This window comes from Paramisgurnus dabryanus, chromosome 2, assembly GCF_030506205.2.
Source record: "Paramisgurnus dabryanus chromosome 2, PD_genome_1.1, whole genome shotgun sequence".
NCBI lineage: Eukaryota > Metazoa > Chordata > Actinopteri > Cypriniformes > Cobitidae > Paramisgurnus > Paramisgurnus dabryanus.
In genome coordinates this window covers 24,449,706-24,469,489 of record NC_133338.1, presented here as the reverse complement: position 1 = coordinate 24,469,489, position 19,784 = coordinate 24,449,706, and the positions used below count along the sequence as shown (strand labels likewise).

Genomic DNA, 19,784 nt, shown 5'->3' with positions numbered 1-19,784 from the left:
CTTAAAATAGTCAGAAAGGGTCCTTATCTTAACTCTAAGGGCAAATCATTCCATAACTGTGGACTTATGTCCTTTTTTTAATTCTTCAACAAAAATCGAATCTAAAGAGCTAAAGAAAAATATGCCTTTACTGCCACCTAAAGTACATTTGGGTTATTACAGTTTTTCCAGTATGTAAGAAACATTATTTATAGTTTCTTTATTTTCTCGACTTTTATTAAAATCCAAAGCGTGTGTTGAATGTGCAGAGAAATGAAATGTATAAGATAACTAATGCTGCTGTTCTCAGCATACCTAAATTAGATTCATGCTAATACTTTAACTGGAACTTATATTTTTGTGTAAATCTGGCTGACATACACATGAAGTTGTTATATTGTTTCTTATTAACTAATTTTTAAGTTCAGTTTGGTTCAAACTTGTATTTAGCCACAGTCATTAATTTAAATTTAAATTCATAAAATTAATTAAATTCATGTAAACCTGGTAATTTGGACAAGTTTCACACATTAATGTAACTGTCACAATGTTTTTTGTTTAATTATCAGTTTGTTCTAAAATTTTGTATGTTTACTAAAGATAAAAGTACTTAGTCATTTAAGTTGTTGGTTTAGATTGATGCCAATAATGTATTTGAACAAACTAGTATTTTTGTTCGGAATTCGGCTGGGGTATGACTCAGTTTTGATGTGGTTTATCTATGGTTGAGAATTGGTAGACCCAGGTCTGGGCCAGGGTTCTATTAAGTGGCTGGAACTTGGGCCAGTTGTGACCTGTAATCCAGATCTGGGCCATTGTAGGGCCATCATTCTTTGTTGTATGTGGCCGAGGAAAAACTGGTGGTGTGGGTCTGAACAAAATTGTGGGTTGTGAATATCTTCTGTTCAAATCTATAATCCCTTCATGTAGCTCAACCAATATCCAGCACTGAAATTAAATATACAATATGAAGACATTTAAATGCTATCACGTGATATGTGTGCCATGACGTCATTCAATTGTGACCTTATGACATCACAAAGTCTCAAGCGTACAGACGTTTTCATAAACAAACATCTTTTGTGGACCAAACTTATATTTCGCAAAGAATCAATAACAAAAGTCCCTCTAGTGTAGATTATTTTTGATAACAAGCTAAATAAATAACCAGTAACCAGATTTGTTCAAATCATCAACCATCACACAAAGCTAATGTTACTGTGTAAAATTAATGTATCATTAGCTACATATCCTTAATGGCGAGGTGGATGATCTCTGAAAGCCAATGTTGACATTTGAAATCACCTAAACAAACACGCTCCCCACCCCAATAGAATCTGGACCTTCTTTTGGTAGACCCGCCCCACACATACGCAACGATGTCGGTTAGTAGAGACACCCCTTACTGCTGATTGGCTACAAGTGTGTTTTGGTAGTCGTTTTTTCAAAAATCATGCACCCCGCCTTTAAAATCACAATGAAATTTAAATAAAAAACTGTAATTTTTGGAATATTGTGGATTTTTTTTTTCAAATGAATTATATTGAGAGCCTTATTATTTTTTTAATAAAAAGCATGTGCCCTCATAATCTTTTATCAAAATTGCATATCCCCTCTCCTCCTCAAAACGATTTCTTTTTACTTCCGGTCACGAGGAATGGCAGGTAGGCAGGGTGCAGGAAAAGATAAAACTGATTAGCAAATAGCAACATGACGCAACTTCCAACGTTCCAATCAATTTTCAATAGACAAATTCCAGTCCAGCCCTACCTTTATTTCATTTCAGAAGCTGTTTCACTTGGATATAGGCTACATCACCACGGGGAAAATAAGACAATTGCTACTTCCATTTCATGGCAACTTTAAATTCTTGCCTGGCTGCCAAATCAGCACAGTGGTGGGTGATGTCTCCCCTCGTCTTTTGGAAACCAAAAAAAAAAAAAATTCCACAAGCTATTTATTTTAAAGTCAGTTTAGCCAGAACAATAAACATGATTCAGTTAAAGGGACTTAAAGTAGGATTTTAAGCGTTTTATTAATCAAAATCAATGTCTTTATTTATAAATATGTCCTCATTGATGTTAAATGACATTTGCCAGTGATCTGACTTTTCTTTGAAAGCTTAGAATTTCTTCTCTTTATTTACATTGAATGGGTAAGTCCCATGAGGCTTCCATGTCATTGCGCTGTATTGATAAACTACAGTATAATAGCAGAGAGGGACAAAAAGCACTAGCATACGCATTTCCACCACGCGTTTTCATTCAGAACACGTGAACTAGCTGAAACGGACAAGGAGATCAGTGACTACATAATGGCTACCGTAGTTGCAACACGCATATGGAAATGCGGGACGCTAGAGAGCACTATTCATTTGAATGCAAAATACAATTTCACCGCTAGATGGGGGTAAATTCTACTTACTGTACCTTTAAGAATTGATAGAGTTGTGCTGCTTTTATGTTATTGTTATATTTGATACATCGTTATAACGCATGCACGATGCTCGAACTTAACATGTGCACTTGAAGGCAGCATAAAACATATAACACGTTTAATTCAGAAAATTACTCGTAAACACTTCATTTGGTCGTTCATGTTCTCTGAACTCGTAACATTTCCGAGTCCCTCTCCACTATGCACAAGCAGTTGTAATTTTAACGTTTGACCAGCATGTGTCGCACTTGTGTGGTATTCATTAGTGTTTTGAATGAAAGAAATGAGAACTACCATGTTTAAACCAGTGTCAGTAGTTAAAGGAAAACACCACTCCACCACTACACTTATGCTACATACACACCAAACGCAAGGCATCGTGTTACTCACTTTAGATTACTCGTAGGATTTTACTTCGTGTCATGCTAATTTTTCACTTGAGTTGAATATTTTCAACTGGGGTAAAGACGCGTTTGAGGCGAATGGCACATTTTTTCATGCAGTAAAACCATGGTTTTGCTGATAGTAATCAATACACCAAAAAAACATGGTTACTACACTTTTACCATAAAAAAAAATGGTTAATTTTCATAAGAGATTGCCCCACGTGAAGACGCGTATGATCGCATCTTTGCATTGACTCTTTGTATGTAATCTACTCGCGCAAATCGTTAAACTTGCATCTGGTGTGACCAGTTAAGACTATTCCCCCATCTCGCTCAAACTTCCAAAGACAGGAGTGTTGATGTTACTGCGCCCAAGGTCAAAGTGCTGCAACCTAAGTGCTCTTCCGCCATACAATATAGTTCTCATTTTTTATTTGCTTAAAAAATCACCATGTTTTATTTTGTGCCACCATACTTACTTGTGTAACTACTCATGTAACAGTCTATAAATAGGGAAAACAGGGAAGTGTTTGGTGGCTTCTAAATTCATCTATGTTTGGATCCTAAGGAATGAATGGGGCTAGGCTAAATGCTAACACATTCACAACGTGCTGTACAAAGATTAAGTGCACGCATTGAACAAAGATAGGCATGTATTAATTTGCATAAGTTGAGGTAAGAACATAGTAAAATATTGAAAAACTGTGGTGTTGTCCTTTAAAGCAATGGTTAATTTTTCTAAGGAAAGTAATCAGGATCATTAATACCGCACTAAGGGTTAAATTTATGAACATTTTAGATGTATACTAAGTCAAAAGCTAGATACAGTGTCCTCAATTAAGTATTGTGACAATACATGTGTTTGCTGTGGATTTAAGAAATGTCTATTTGCACCTGTTTTAACATATACAATTAACCAACTCAACAGAGCAGCACGGTTGGATTTTAATTCTTATATCAAATGTGAGCACATCACAAGTGTTAAGTGATGAACTGTGTCCTGATGCATTCATTGTAACAGAGCAAAAGCAATGTATGTGTAGTATCAGTTTAATCCATTGCTTCTGCATTTGATAAACATAATCAATGTTAATAAAATGTAACATTCTGTACTTTTGTCTCATATTTATTTTACAAATTTCTTCTCCCCACAGCAAACAAAGCAAATTGGTCTTTACTGTCCCAATACCTATGGAGAGCCATGTATATAAGTTACATTTGAAAGGTTATGAGTAAATAATGACAGTGTTCTTCATGCGCAGTTACTTAACAGAAATTGTCATGTTTACATCCCACTTTCATACATTCAAACCCCAAAGCCGTTTGTCCCCCAAAAATACATTGCTATGTTTAAACACATGAAGACATTGATCAAAAGGACAGTGCAACTCTATTGATGCTACTTCTGCATACAATTTCAGTCCATATTTATTGCCATCTCTATTCTATTTCATTCCCTATTTCCTGTTTGCTCATATGAAATGTGATGCTTTGCAAATACCAGTTTAAAAAGAAAGTCAAACTGGAGACTTTTTTTTCAAAGAACAAGAGTGACATTGTTTTCTATTTTCATTCTTTTCTCAATAAATTAGAGACTACTGAAAATCAATAATCGACAGTGGCAGTTCATTTGAGCATTAAAGCACAATCAAAGTGAATCTTACATTCTGATCTTTTCTAAACTGGAGATAAACCTCTGCTCTACAACATTCATACAGACGCGCACACACACACAGTCTCTCACAAACATCTCAATCTTCTCCTATAGGCTTTCTCAATATGCCTACGCACACAGTTCTTTTCCATTATCAAGCCTCTACATCAATAAATATGAACAGCAAGAAACAAACATACAAAAAACAAGTATACAAAACAGGACTCAGTCCTCGTAAAATTATACTGGAACACAATAGTGTTAGCAAGCATATTGATATTAAAAAATAAATAAATACATAAATAAATAAATAAAAATCGACACATATAGTTTAAACAAATGACAATATTGCTAAAATAAAATGTGATGATATTTAAAAATAAAAATCAGACTAAAGTCACTTCATAACATGTTTAGTTTTACCTAGCAGCATACGTCAGTCATGTTTATGAGGTGCTACACTAGAATACCCCCACCAACACTATAATCAGACATAGATATCATATTTATAGATATATATATATATATATTATATATATATATAAAACATCAGTTATAGGAGCATAGAAGTAGTACTTATAGAATAAGCTGTAGAAGTAGGATCATTAGAATCATTACATCATTAAATCATCATCATCAACTTCCTCTTCAGTGTTTTGACATTATGCAGAGTCTGTTGGTCGGTTGACGGGGGCTCAGATCGGGCCCGGGAGGAACAGGCAGTTCTGGAATGGCGGTTATGAACGACGTGTACATGTTTGATTTGGAGTGTGCGCATGTGTGACGATCGGACCCCATGCAGGTGTGTTTTGCACGGTGAGGTTTGCGATCCAGGTGTGTGAATAGAAAGAAAAGATGCGGAGAGGCAGAAGTGTGAAGCGAGAGTAGGATGCATGTGAGAGGTACTGATTTTTTTATCTTTTATATCTTCCCCGGCGTGTGATGTGTGCTTCAGTGTTTAAGTGTAAAATATCTACATATGGACAGCCCGTTGTATATGTGCTCTGTCTGGTGCTTGGGATCGTATTGTTTGCATGGTGTGTTATATCAGAACGTAATTGAGGCATTGATTGGTTCCAAAGTCAGAATTATTGATAAATCTGTGAAAAGTGTGAGTGAGTGTATGTTCGCGTGTGGTTTCTAGGTGGTGTTGGTAGCGCTGGACTCTGATTGGCTCCTGCTGGTGTTCTCCCTTTCCAGCAGGTTCCTTTGGTTTCTGCTGGCCTCCGCCAGACTCTGCATTCGCCTCTCCTGCACCTCCTCCAGATTCTTCCACAGTTCGGCTCGCTCCCTCTCTTTCTTCAGCTCCCTATGGAGAGCAAAGGGATCAGGAGATAAAAAAAGGTGAGGAAAGATAAAAACTCTGAACTGAATAGAAACTCTGTTTTGAGTTGACATTACCAGTAACTCAAAACGTCTTCCCTTGAACCACCCAGTTTAATTCTGGTATGCAAAGCCTACTTTTCCCGATATAATCAGTTCCTGAGAAATAAAATCCTAAAAAGTCCCACCCACCATTTTGGTTTCACTTGGAAATATGTCTTGTTAAATGTGTCTTATATTCGTCTCGAGTCATAGTACCTCTCTGCTCTGAACTCACTTCTGTTTTTCCACTTTGTAAGAGGCAGTGAGATCATCGAAGAGCTTGCTGTTCATCTCCATGAACGTCTTCAGCACGTTGTAGATGAGAGAGATGATGGTCCTTTAAGAAGAGAACAGATAGGAACAAAAGTCCTGTTAGCTTATGAAGTGGATTTCATTTTGATTCGTGTCAATATGCTTTTTAAATTAGGAATATCTTTAAAAGATACTGACTGGTTCCAGTGCTCTTTGGAAACTCTGTACAGTGTGCCAAAGACCAGAGGCAGGATGACCTGGCAGTTCTCCTCTATAAGACTCAGAATGTACTCATTATTCCAGAAATACAGAGCCCGCTCTGCAACCTGAGAGAGATACAAAGAGTGTGAATGTGAGATTTGCTCGAGCTTCACACAAACATGTTCGTTTATCAAGAGCTTTCTTCGCACCTCCTTGCGTGCTATAGTGCTTAAGGGATTAGCTCACCCAAAAATGAACATTTTGTCATTATTTACTCACCCTTGTGTCATTAAAACCCGCTATGGCTTTCTGTGTTCAAACCAAAATGTGAATTATAAAGTCTGTTTTGCTGTGTCTGTTTACAAAGAGAGAGACTTGTGACCTTTTCTCCGCAAAGTGTTGCAAAAGCATTAGAAAATACCTGTGTGTTCCAAGTATCCTAAACAAATGAAAATATAATCCATTATTTTAAGAAATTGTTCCCTTCTGTGCATTTTCTGTGCCAGAATAGCATCACTGGCACAGTCTATGATGCATTACGTAAGGGATAATGTACAGCCAGCTGGTTGTTATTGCAGAATAAATTTATTTGCGATAACAAATGGCTGGCTATATTGGCACAGCTCCTTGCCACAACTATGGACACACAGTATTGGTTTCATCTATGTTATTAGCTCATTTTTAAAGAGCACATATTTTCCTATTCATAATTTTACACATCCTATGGTGTGTAAGTGTGTGTTAGTTCATGTTAAAGGTGCTCTAAGCGAATTGACGCGTTTTAGACCATAAAACATTTTTTGTTACATACAGCAAACATCTCCTCACTATCTGCTTGCTGCCTGTCCGCTGATCAGGCTGTAAAAAACCGCGATCTCTGTAGACAGCCCAGGCTTCACAAACGGCAATAACAACATAGTGGACAAACCTACAAACAGAAACCATAACAAAGTGTTCCAGCCAATAAACGACAAGAAGGATTTGGGGGTGGAGGTTGGGCGCGTTCATGAAAGCACGGAAGGGAGGGGGAGGAGTTAACTACGCTCCGTCTGTTTGAAAACAATTCAAACGTCAACAAAAACGTTTCGCAGATTCGCTTAGAACGCCTTTAACGATATGCAAAGGTAGAAATCCCAAAGTAAACGATGATGCGAGTTATCGTCTTCAACGTAAATCTCTTTTCTTGGACTACTATAAACACACGGACTGTAGGCAACAGTTTTCTTCCTGGGCTTTTTGACGTGCGCACGACGGTCATATCATTATTCCGCTTCTGACTCACAGACTGTAAGTAGTCTATGTTTTCTTATTTAAAGAATTTACTACTCACTATTTAAACCATGACTCAAACGCGAGTTTTGCACAGTGCGAGTTTGTTTAGTTATCGTTATAGTTATTGTTATAATGTGAACTCCCCTTAACATTTAAAGCTCCCATATCACACACTGTCCCTGCATATCTGATGTTAATCTTGATATAGAGCAGTATCGTCCTTCCGAAAACACACGTAAACATTCAGGTGGAGGAGTCACAAGCTGCGGGAGGAGTGAGTCACGAGCCAAGCAACACAAGATACAACACTGACTGGATAACTTATGATTCACTACATGTTCGTGTCATTTAGATTATATGCACTTAGGCGCCGATTTCTAACATAACACAGAAGTCTTACTTACCGCTAGGGATGGGCACAAATATTCAAATTTTCGGATATCCGATCTGCAATAATAATCGAATTAAAAAATGCTATTCGAATGTTTGTTTGTTTTTTAATGTGGCACCGAAGGGTTACGACTTATTTAATGCTTTTTCACTTCATCTATACTGTCTTTTACAGACTTTAATGTAGAATATACAAGAACATTTATTTGTATGAATTTCTGATTGTTTGGCAATTCAGATTGCAGACGAATTCAAGTATTTAGTTTTAACTCCGGGTTGTCCGGTTTTGGCCACCGGCTCACGTGTTATTTAGACGTGCTTCTCTGCCACCTGCATCAGCGCATCATGAGAGATTTGTAAGCTTCCTGCTATATAGTCTACTTTATTTTGTTAATAACGAGACAGATTTGGTTGTCTTTCTTCACAAAAACATGTCAAACTAAACAGAGAAGATATCCATATGCCGACTGAGCAGACTGTTATGTAGTCTATGTTTTTTCGTTCGCTCCGGGTTCTTCCTTGGTGTTTTGAGTCTGTTTACAAGATAGTGTACTTTGTCAAGTCCTCAAACTTTAAACTTCACTTGAGTTTGGGTATTATATTTGGTATAATATAATTTCTGTAAGATCAAACAGTACTGAATTCGTACTAACCACCAACTTGAAGCTATTTGACTCAGACTTCGCTCCGCGCGGGTTTTAACACCATTTTCTGTAGGCTATTTTTTTAAGATGAATTATAAAAAAAATTTTTTTACAATGTTTTCAACTTAAAAATACATACACACATATATACAGAATATAAGCTTAGCTTGTTGTGGATATTTCCTAATTATAAGCCTTCTGTGAAATTGTGACAAAATGAAAAATACAAAACATGTATGTCTTAATTAACGTAATTTAAATAAACGAATATTTGAATATTCCTTCTTTATGAGCTTAAATAGTCGAATATTAAATTACTGGAAAATGCCCATCCCTACTTACCGCCTGCAACTCATGACCCACTTGGGACTTTTCAACAAAAAACAGCGTAAAACAAACACACACGCAAAATGCTGCTGCTACCCCGGTTAAACAAACTATACCCAATGTTTCCATAAGGCTGGCTTTCTTCTCTTTACATCCCAAAACCAACTTCTTCTTTCATGCCATTGTTGAGTCTTGATATTAAACAAGATGTTGTGTGAAGTGATGCCTGTGACTTCTAGCGTCCATGGTTCTCAGGTGTGCTTTCATAGGGGAAGTGCTCATAAAAGAAATGATACGTAAGGCCTGCCCATGCTACGAAAAAACTTTCCGAAACTTGTACGAGTGCATTCGGCACAGAAATACTCTGTCACACGTCCAACTGCTTTTTTGACACTTTGCATTTGTTTAGCATGAGGAATCCAACTCTTAAACTGTGAAAAGTCAGAATGCATAAAATACTGTAACCCCCCCACACTTTAAAAAAAAACTGCATTTAAATTCAGAAGATGAAAAAGATACTTGTAAGTTACATGGTTGCCTTAATTCTACTTTAAAAATAAAATTTGTGACAAAAATGTATATTAAAATCAACTAATATATTCAAAATTCTTAGGCAACCAGTTAACTTACTTTTTTAAAATTGAACCAGCAATTGTTTTACAGTGCAGCTATTTAAACAAAATGATGGTAAATAATGCCAAATTTAACATTTTAGGGTGAACTATTTCTTTCAGACAGACATCGGCTGCTAAACACAGGTAGGGTTCGAACACAGTGTGGTATTACTGCTTGAAAGCTGACCTGGAAATGAGGGCTGGAGATGCAGGCAGCGATCTGTTTGAATAGAGGCTCCTGCACACGGATAAACTGAGATGGTTCAATCACATCCAGAATCTCCTCAATCTCTCCCAGGAACATCACCTGTGGTTAAAGGATATCATTTAATATTTCCTTTTGCAGAAGAAAATTTCTTCTGTACGATAAACTTCTCATTAAATGAGTGAAACGTTGTTATTAGCCAGTGCCAATAATCGAAACATTTCAAACACCAGCCAATCATTCACCTTAATCAACATAATTCTCCATAAGATCTCCTGCAATTTATCCAGCCATAGTTTTCTTACCTCTTTCTGAGTGCATGTTTTGGGCCAGTATCTCAACAGCCCTCTGATGATCTAATAAAGAAGCCGACAAATGAGAAACGTCTGTGATTTGAATAAAATGTCTGTGTATACTCCAAGTAAGCCATGACAGATAAATTGGACTTGCATGTTCAGTAACTGTGGCGTCCTTCTCCATGAATTGCACCACACAGTAAGCCAGCTACACAAAAACAGAACAAGAAGAGGATTTTTAATAAAGTCACCTCAAGTCCACAGGTTGCCTGCGTGTCTTCAAAGCCTTATTGATTTTATCTGCAGGTGCTACTGATTAAAGAGATGTGTGATTGTGTGTGGAGCGGAGTGGTTAGGGTAGGGAAAGATTTCGGTTTGGGTTGGGGGGTGTGATGCTGGTCAGTGCAGCCAGCATGCTTTGGAGAGATTGTTTATCGATTATCGCACAAACACGTTCCTCTTACACGGTGAAAGAAAGATTAAGGCTCTTATCTGTCTAACACGGTTTGGTCTGAAAGACTGAGCTGACTTTACAAATAAATCCTTCTGCTAATCAGAATCCTAAACAGCACCGCATGGCTTTATCATCAATCTGCCAGCAGTGACATACCCATACTGAACTACATATTTAAGTGCCAGGAGTGTGGGTATAGATAATAGGACTGTTTCATGTGTAGTTGTAATGGCAGTCCTGCAAGGTGGTTAGATTAGGCAAGTAGTCATTTAGATGGCTCTTGACACAGTAATGTGTAATAGGGATGATCTGCTCCTAAGTTGCCTTCCTGAAAGACACAATGGTGATTTCTTGCTCCTTGTGGCATCAAATCAGACACATTTTAGCTGTAAGGTTTAATCATTAGGTCACATCAATCATATATATATACAGTCTTGTTCAAAATAATAGCAGTAAAATTTGACTAAGTATATTTTTTTATTGCTACGTGGCAAACAAGTTACCAGTAGGTTCAGTAGATTCTCAGAAAACAAATGAGACCCAGCATTCATGATAAGCACGCTCTTAAGGCTGTGCAATTGGGCAATTAGTTGAATTAGTTGAAAAGGGTGTGTTCAAAAAAATAGCAGTGTGGCATTCAATCACTGAGGTCATCAATTTTGTGAAGAAACAGGTGTGAATCAGGTGGCCCCTATTTAAGGATGAAGCCAACACTTGTTGAACATGCATTTGAAAGCTGAGGAAAATGGGTCGTTCAAGACATTGTTCAGAAGAACAGCGTACTTTGATTAAAAAGATCATTGGAGAGGGGAAAACCTATAAAGAGGTGCAAAAAATGATAGGCTGTTCAGCTAAAATGATCTCCAATGCCTTAAAATGGAGAGCAAAACCAGAGAGACGTGGAAGAAAACGGAAGACAACCATCAAAATGGATAGAAGAATAACCAGAATGGCAAAGGCTCAGCCAATGATCACCTCCAGGATGATCAAAGACAGTCTGGAGTTACATGTAAGTACTGTGACAGTTAGAAGACGTCTGTGTGAAACTAATCTATTTTCAAGAATCCCCCGCAAAGTCCCTCTGTTAAAAAAAAGGCATGTGCAGAAGAGGTTACAATTTGCCAAAGAACACATCAACTGGCCTAAAGAGAAATGGAGGAACATTTTGTGGACTGATGAGAGTAAAATTGTTCTTTTTGGGTCCAAGGGCCACAGGCAGTTTGTGAGACGACCCCCAAACTCTGAATTCAAGCAGTACACAGTGAAGCATGGAGGTGCAAGCATCATGATATGGGCATGTTTCTCCTACTATGGTGTTGGGCCTATTTATCACATACCAGGGATCATGGATCAGTTTGCATATTTTAAAATACTTGAAGAGGTCATGTTGCCCTATGCTGAAGAGGACATGCCCTTGAAATGGTTGTTTCAACAAGACAATGACCCAAAACACACTAGTAAACGGGCAAAGTCTTGGTTCCAAACTAACAAAATTAATGTTATGGAGTGGCCAGCCCAATCTCCAGACCTTAATCCAATTGAGAACTTGTTGGGTGATATCAAAAATGCTGTTTCTGAAGCAAAACCAAGAAATGTGAATGAATTGTCGAATGTTGTTAAAGAATCATGGAGTGGAATAACAGCTGAGAGGTGCCACAAGTTGGTTGACTCCATGCCACACAGATGTCAAGCAGTTTTAAAAAACTGTGGTCATACAACTAAATATTAGTTTAGTGATTCACAGGATTGCTAAATCCCAGAAAAAAAAAATGTTTGTACAAAATAGTTTTGAGTTTGTACAGTCAAAGGTAGACACTGCTATTTTTTTGAACACACCCCTTTCAACTAATTGCCCAATTGCACAGCCTTAAGAGCGTGCATATCATGAATGCTGGGTCTTGTTTGTTTTCTGAGAATCTATTGAACCTACTGGTAACTTGTTTGCCACATAGCAATAAAAAATATACTAAAAACCTTGATTATTCTGGTTAGTCACATTGTACTGCTATTATTTTGAACAAGACTGTATATGATCATCTATATGTAGAGTAAAAAAGCAATTATTACAGACTTATAGCTAATGACACTATACATTACAGAAGACTCAAAAAGCACTTAATCTATGCTTTTTAAATGTCTCTGAACTACTGATACTATACAAAAGTGAATGATGACGTCCTTAGTGTGCACACACACATGTCCATGCTTCATTTATATACTCTTAAGAGAAGACAGGCAAAAGTGAGAAAAATATATTTCCATAGGAAATATGTGCATGTGCACATGTGTGCCTTTGGTATGGCCATGAGTGCATTTGTGGTTTTGTTACCAAGGAAGCCCTTCCGCATGGTTGCCTGGAGTGTGGAGAGGGTGTGTGTGTTTAATTTAAAAGGGCTGATGTCACATAAAATCTTAGTTTTATCCCTTGAGCCTATGACATCCTCCTAATGTTTATTTCTCTTCCCCCTCAGTCAAAATACAGACAATTCAAAATAATCACTAAAACATACAGTTAATGATGCATGGGCTGCTGCTAAAACCATTTCGTAACATGTCAAAAAACTAATTCTGTTCAGCCTTTAATCTCTCTAAAAGCTCGTAGGAAATGTGTTATGTATTGGGGTAGCCTTAAGCAATGGGTGCTTAAGATTTTGGCTGCACTGTGCCTATGTTTCTATGGAGGCTGCTGGCCAACCAAAGGCATTCCCTGGGAGAACCCTAAATACCCTTGTGGCAGCAAGAAGTACAAACAGCCCCGAGTGTGGCCACTGAATTATGGATGGGGTGATATTGACAAGGAAAGGAAAAGCGTGGGAATGTAAAGCAACCACTTTTGGGATGCACACATGTATGTATACAAACAGGCAGCATTAACATTATAAATTAACACCTTGGTATAACATGATAATTAGCTGCAAAGAATATAATGCAATGCATATAATGCATATGTTTTATGTGTACAAACATAGGGAAATTAGTTTTTTTTGGGGACCACTGTACTCCAAGTACTAAGTAGTACACCATTTTTTTTAATCACACTCACTTAACAGTAAACTCTGATTACGCATGAGATTATGCGAGTATCTGGCAACGCAAGCGTCTCTTTGATCATAAACCCTTTAGACGCATCTGCAGCAGGCACTTATTTTAACAAGACAAGTGATCCACATAGGTTCACATGACGCACCGAACACATATTTCGAAATGACGGGCCACACACATGACGGGATATAAATACATGTTGTGACAAACTATGCATTGTGCGCCCTCGAAAAAGAAGTCAGCGGTCGCTACTGGTACTTACATAGGTAAAAAGCATGTAGGCTAATACTTAATGTTTGTGTATGGTGTTCAGGGTATCTTAGTTAGGGATATGGTCAACAATGTAAAAAAGTGTAAAAAAGTGAAAAATGGATCTAAATTTGTAACAATTAAAATATTCATCTTTAACTTAATAAATATTTAAATTTATCTTACATTTTCTCACAGTAAAGGTGGTGTGTATAAATCTTAGCAGCATCTAGTGGTGAGATTGCAAATTGCAAGCTCACCTCTCAATTTCAAAATGCATATGGTAGCCTCCACAGGACAAACATGTGGTCGTCGTCATCTGAGACAACCGAGGAGCTTCCGTTCGATCTCTCTAATAAAGCTAATAAGGAATTGATTTAAACTGCAACTCGCACCTCTTTACCCATTTTTGGATATCCCCAAGTGATGCGTGGCCTAGATGGCAACAGCAGGCACCGCCTACTATTGGTTTTAAAAACAATCTTCACAAACCTATGGGAGATGTCACGGACACAACGTCCATATTTTTACAGTTTATAGAGACAACCTAGGGATGAAGCGTGCCCTGTAGAACAGTTTGTCCATTTAGGGCTACTGTAGATACATGACGGCGACTTCCATTTAAGGGGACCAGTGGCGTATTTAGGTAATAAAAACATTACAGTTAATTATGTAAGTTCTTTACACACCTTTGATAATATAGTTATGCATATTATATTATAAAACGGGCAGTTCTGGTTCTTCATTCTGGTTGGTTGAAACGCGTTCTAAGCTGTGATAAAATACTCCGGTAAACCCACGGTTCAGACCGCATTACATAAGTATCACTGCGCCACTGTTGCTGCGTACTGATTTATGAAAATAAACACCACTTTAATCATATTTTTAATTTGTATACAATTGCACAATTATGGCAATATTCAAATTAATGTCAATAAAGATTGTTGAGTCATCTAATCAATAAAGAAAAAAACGTTCCCTGAGGAGTTACCTCAAATTCATATTTCCGCTATCCACTGGGTGGCGATCTTACCCAACTTAAACACTGACGCATTCACTAAACACTAAAAACAGCGTGTTTTGATCAGGCTTTGAATCTGATGTCTTACAAAAGTTATTCACATAAATGGAATTATCTCCACTTTTAGCTGAAAATTTGAGAGATGATAAGAGAACAAATGAAGGTAGGATGAAACTGTATTTTTTTGTTGTTGTATGAAAGCGGATGGTCTGTTCTTTCATTTGATATTTTATGTTTATTTAAAGAAGATTGCATTTTCTGCAAGGCATTAAACTAAAACTGGGTGGTAACTAAAAAAAAAACGCTGACAGGGAAAGAGTTCAGCATGCTTCCAAGCATATTTGATCATTACTTCAACAGTTGCACGATATAAATGTTAATGTATAAATTAGATGAATTTTGGTTTATAAAATAAACACCACAGTCTTAAATCATATTTTCATTGTGTCTTTGCTGCGTCTGTGTTGGTTGTGAACTGCGCTCTGTTTCAGTCACACTTGATTCTGAGGAACTACTTTGTTTGGCGGAAGAGTAATATTTGTACTAATATAATTACAGCTTATTTGTGTTTTATTTGATAAAATCCCGCTAACGTTATGCATATGAAGTAACCGTTTTATAAAAGCAATAACCCCCGTGAAGCAGTGGGGTTACAGTGCATTTTATAACAGCTAGAATGCGTCGTGCCTAACAACACCCCTTAGCTGTTATAAAATGCACTGGTAACCCACTGCTTCTTGGGGCTTATTGGTTTATTGCATTTCTGTAAAGAGATTCTCATAAAAGTAACACAATACGCCTTTAATTAAAGAATATAATTTTTTTTACTTAGAATTAGTTCAGTGGGTAACAGTTAAAAATTTAAGCTTTTCCCACATTCAAATTTAAGATGAATAATTGCAATTTTTAGGTGTTACCAAATGAAGTAATTTTTTTGTTTTTATTTAAACTTTTCACAGTATACTTCAAATGCAGTATGTATGTCTACAACTGTGTGAACAAGTATGCAGTAAAGAAATGAATATAAAGTGGGACCTTTTATGCTTTGGATAACCTAATCTAATCTTAAAATAGCTCTGTCTGTACAACAACACTTTGTATTGACCACTTCTGTGAAACTTCAAAAAGTGCAAAAACACCACGAAAGTGCCATAATGTACCAAGTATTCCATAGAACTTATTTCTTCAGTAAAAACCAACTTTATATTGTATGGGATCTTTAAAAAGTCTTGACAAAGTGATTAATATTGTAAGAGGAAAAAATTAAAATTAAGGAATGAAAAGTAAATCACACTTTTTAGGGCTGCTATTAGTTAAATTCTTAGTTTTAGTGTTTAGCACCCTCCTGTGGTGTTTTATTTCATTACAGTACATTCCTAAGTTCACCTGTTCATAAAATCCACGAGTTACAATGTAATCTGTATTGCCTTCCAATATAGAGGCTTTAACAAGTAAATATACTAAATACTTCAATTCATAACCTCCTACTGGATAGAAAAAAAGTAAAGAGATGCAGACATGCATAATTCTTTTAAAATTGCATTTAATTAACAGCGTCAGATCTGTGTGTCTGACTCTTACCTGCGCATGGAAAATGGAGAGAGACTTGGCAGTGTGCAGGGGGATCAGGACCCTCACCAGGAACTGTTTATGCTCTGACTTGAGGGGCAGAGCAAAGCCATTTATGATACTGAAGGAGAAGAGGAGAGCAGAGGAGTGAGTAGGAAGCAGAAAAGAGCAAAAGGAGAGTAAACAGGATTAGCATCAGTTGTCTTGATAATGCTCTCTACATTCGTTCGCTAATTCCCGACTAACCCCATCATTGTTCCTCTCTTTCTGTTTCCTGCATCTCTTTTTCTTACTTGTGTTATTATCTTCAGTCTATTTTTTTCATTGCTTAACTAGTATTTTATTTCACTCTGTTGACACTTTATCTTTTTGACTCTCTATTATTATGCCATCTACCCCTGTCTCCATCATTCTCAGTTTACATATTCAATCGCCGTCTCCCTTCGATCTTCTTCTGCATATCTCTTCACTTTATCTCTTATCTTACCTATCTTATCTCCCTCTACAGCTCTCTCACCCTACCTCATTCTCTCTTTCTCAGTAGTGATCAGAGAGATGTGTGGGTGGGAGGCACTATAAATACTACTGGCATCAACCTGAATTTAGACTTCCATCCCCAACACTCTGACTCATCCCTTCCCCTGGATCTGTCTCACTCTCCCCCTCTTTCTCACTGTCAAAGGTTTGCTTTGTTTATGCTATTAAACAGACTCATAAATAGGCACCATTTTGATTGCATCGAACATTAAATCAAATAGACAAAACGGCAGCGGTTTGCTGAGAACGTGGTAATGAATGACATGGACGAAGATGAGCAACATGACTGCAGATACATGCGACAGGCGCTGCAAAGTGTCTGAATCACCAGTTTATGCACACCATATAGCCTCTCCCTGGTAACACAGGGATATCATCAAGTTATGTAACACTATAATTTACTGCTATGAAATTATAGTACAAATGTCACAAGATGTATGTACTTTTTAACATTGTAAATAACGAATAAATCATAGGGATCTACCTTATAAAAGAAATATGAAACTTTGACATGCATTGATTTGCTATGTAAATATTTTTGATAGGGATTAATATGATACACTCACCTAAAGGATTATTAGGAACACCTATTCAATTTCTCATTAATGCAACTATCTAATCAACCAACACATGGCAGTTGCTTTAATGCATTTAGGGGTGTGGTCCTGGTCAAGACAATCTCCTGAACTCCAAACTGAATGTCAGAATGGGAAAGAAAGGTGATGTAAGCAATTTTGAGCGCGTGGCATGGTTGTTGGTGCCAGACGGGCCGGTCTGAGTATTTCACAATCTGCTCAGTTACTGGGATTTTCACGCACAACCATTTCTAGCGTTTACAAAGAATGGTGTGAAAACGGAAAAACATCCAGAATGTGACAGTCCTGTGGGCGAAAATGCCTTGTTGATGCAAGAGGTCAGAGGAGAATGGGCCGACTGATTCAAGCTGATAGAAGAACAACTTTGACTAAAATAACCACTCGTTACAACCGAGGTATGCAGCAAAGCATTTGTGAAGCCACAACACGCACAACCTTGAGGCGGATGGGCTACAACAGCAGAAGACCCCACTGGGTACCACTCATCTCCACTACAAATAGGAAAAAGAAGCTACAATTTGCACAAGCTCACCAAAATTGGAAAGTTGAAGACTGGAAAAATGTTGCCTGGTCTGATGAGTCTCGATTTCTGTTGAGACATTCAGATGGTAGAGTCAGAATTTGGCGTAAACAGAATGAGAACATGGATCCATCATGCCTTGTTACCACTGTGCAGGCTGGTGGTGTAATGGTGTGGGGGATGTTTTCTCCAATTGGGCATCATTTAAATGCCACGGCCTACCTGAGCATTGTTTCTGACCATGTCCATCCATTTATGACCACCATGCACCAATCCTCTGATGGCTACTTCCAGCAGGATAATGCACTATGTCACAAAGCTCGAATCATTTCAAATTGGTTTCTTGAACATGACAATGAGTTCACTGTGCGAAAATGGCCCCCACAGTCACCAGATCTCAACACAATAGAGCATCTTTGGGATGTGGTGGAAGCTTTGTGCCCTGGATGTGCATCCCACAAATCTCCATCAACTGCAAGATGCTATCCTATCAATATGGACCAACATTTCTAAAGAATGCTTTCAGCACCTTGATAAATCAATGCCACGTAGAATTAATGCAGTTCTAAAGGCGAAAGGGGGTTGAACACAATACTAGGATAGTGCTCCTAATAATCCTTTAGGTGAGTGTATAACTTCAATTAAATATGTTATGTGAAATTTAAACAATTAACGCAACTCAACATTGGTGTTCTTTCTGTCATTAAGGTGTGAATAAGGATATACCTTCCCAAAATCTCCAGGAGTTCAGCGACTCCGTTGAAACGCTCAGTTTCATAAATGAACCTGCAAAGTAAAAACAAAAAAAGATAATGACATTTACAGTACTAATAAAGCAAGCACACTGGCTATGTATTATTATCATTCTTAGCCATGTTATGTGTATTACTGTGTCTAACCTGAGGAAGATATTGTTGATCTGTTTGCGAATGTAAGCCCTCAGGCCCAGGAGTTTGCCATAGACACGGTGCAGTATGGTCTTCAGATATTCTCTCTCCCTGGGGTCCTCGCTGTCAAATAATTCCAGCAGCTACATCCACACATGCACACACAAACACACACACACACACACACACACACACACACAAACACACACACTGTCAGCCTTTTGCACATTATTAAAATCATATGTGACTGTGAATACGCAGCTTAAGTCATTTTTGTGATTTATTTTGTTCTACATAAAATCATCCTACATAATGCTAAGAACATTCAGTGAAAATATAACCTTGATATTCGTAATATTAACTAAGGCCATGTCAAAGAATAAAATCAATGTGAAAAATCAATAAATTAAATAAAACGTTAATGCTCCTTTATTTATAATTAGATTATGAGACTTTAGCCTGGATTTTACAGACATGGGGCCCTATCTTGCACCCAGCGCAATTGACTTTGTCAGTGACGCATGTATCATTCGTATTTTGCACCGGCACACAGTGAGTTTTTCCCTCTACAGACGCACGTCGGCAAACTAGGGAATGAACTTGCGCTCCCTGGGCGGTTCAGCGCTAAAAAGGAGGCGTGTTGCGGCGCAAACCATCCCTGATGCTATTTTGCAGTTTCAAAAAACAATTGCGCTACTGACCCAAAAAAAACTAGTCTAAAGTCAGTGGTGCGTTGCGCGTGGTTCATTATGCTATTTTAAGGGCGCATGCTTGACCATAATGTATAGCGTGCACAACGCGCACACACTTTGCTTTTCTAATCTACACAGATGCAACAGTTATTTTTGCAAGTCATAAATTGTTACAATAAAAAATATTAACACATGA

At 37.5% G+C, this 19,784-nt stretch overlaps 1 protein-coding gene across 3 annotated transcripts in view; it reads right to left on the bottom strand.

The window, feature by feature from the left end:
* Positions 1-4,857: 4,857 nt before the first annotated feature.
* The window catches only part of ppp2r5b (protein phosphatase 2, regulatory subunit B', beta), a 30,880-nt gene continuing 15,953 nt past the window's right edge, over positions 4,858-19,784 (bottom strand). For 2 of the 3 annotated variants that reach the window (XM_065248764.2, XM_065248763.2), the window contains 9 exons: positions 18,909-19,039; positions 18,736-18,795; positions 16,369-16,477; positions 10,176-10,229; positions 10,031-10,081; positions 9,708-9,827; positions 6,271-6,398; positions 6,056-6,157; positions 4,858-5,764 (listed from right to left, as the gene is read on the bottom strand). In XM_065248764.2, coding sequence (XP_065104836.1) covers positions 5,596-5,764; positions 6,056-6,157; positions 6,271-6,398; positions 9,708-9,827; positions 10,031-10,081; positions 10,176-10,229; positions 16,369-16,477; positions 18,736-18,795; positions 18,909-19,039 — 924 coding nt within the window. In that variant the 3' untranslated portion in view covers positions 4,858-5,595. Of the gene's footprint in view, positions 5,765-6,036; positions 6,158-6,270; positions 6,399-9,707; positions 9,828-10,030; positions 10,082-10,175; positions 10,230-16,368; positions 16,478-18,735; positions 18,796-18,908; positions 19,040-19,784 lie in introns of all 3 variants that reach the window. The other variant, XM_065248765.2, reaches the window with a different exon arrangement.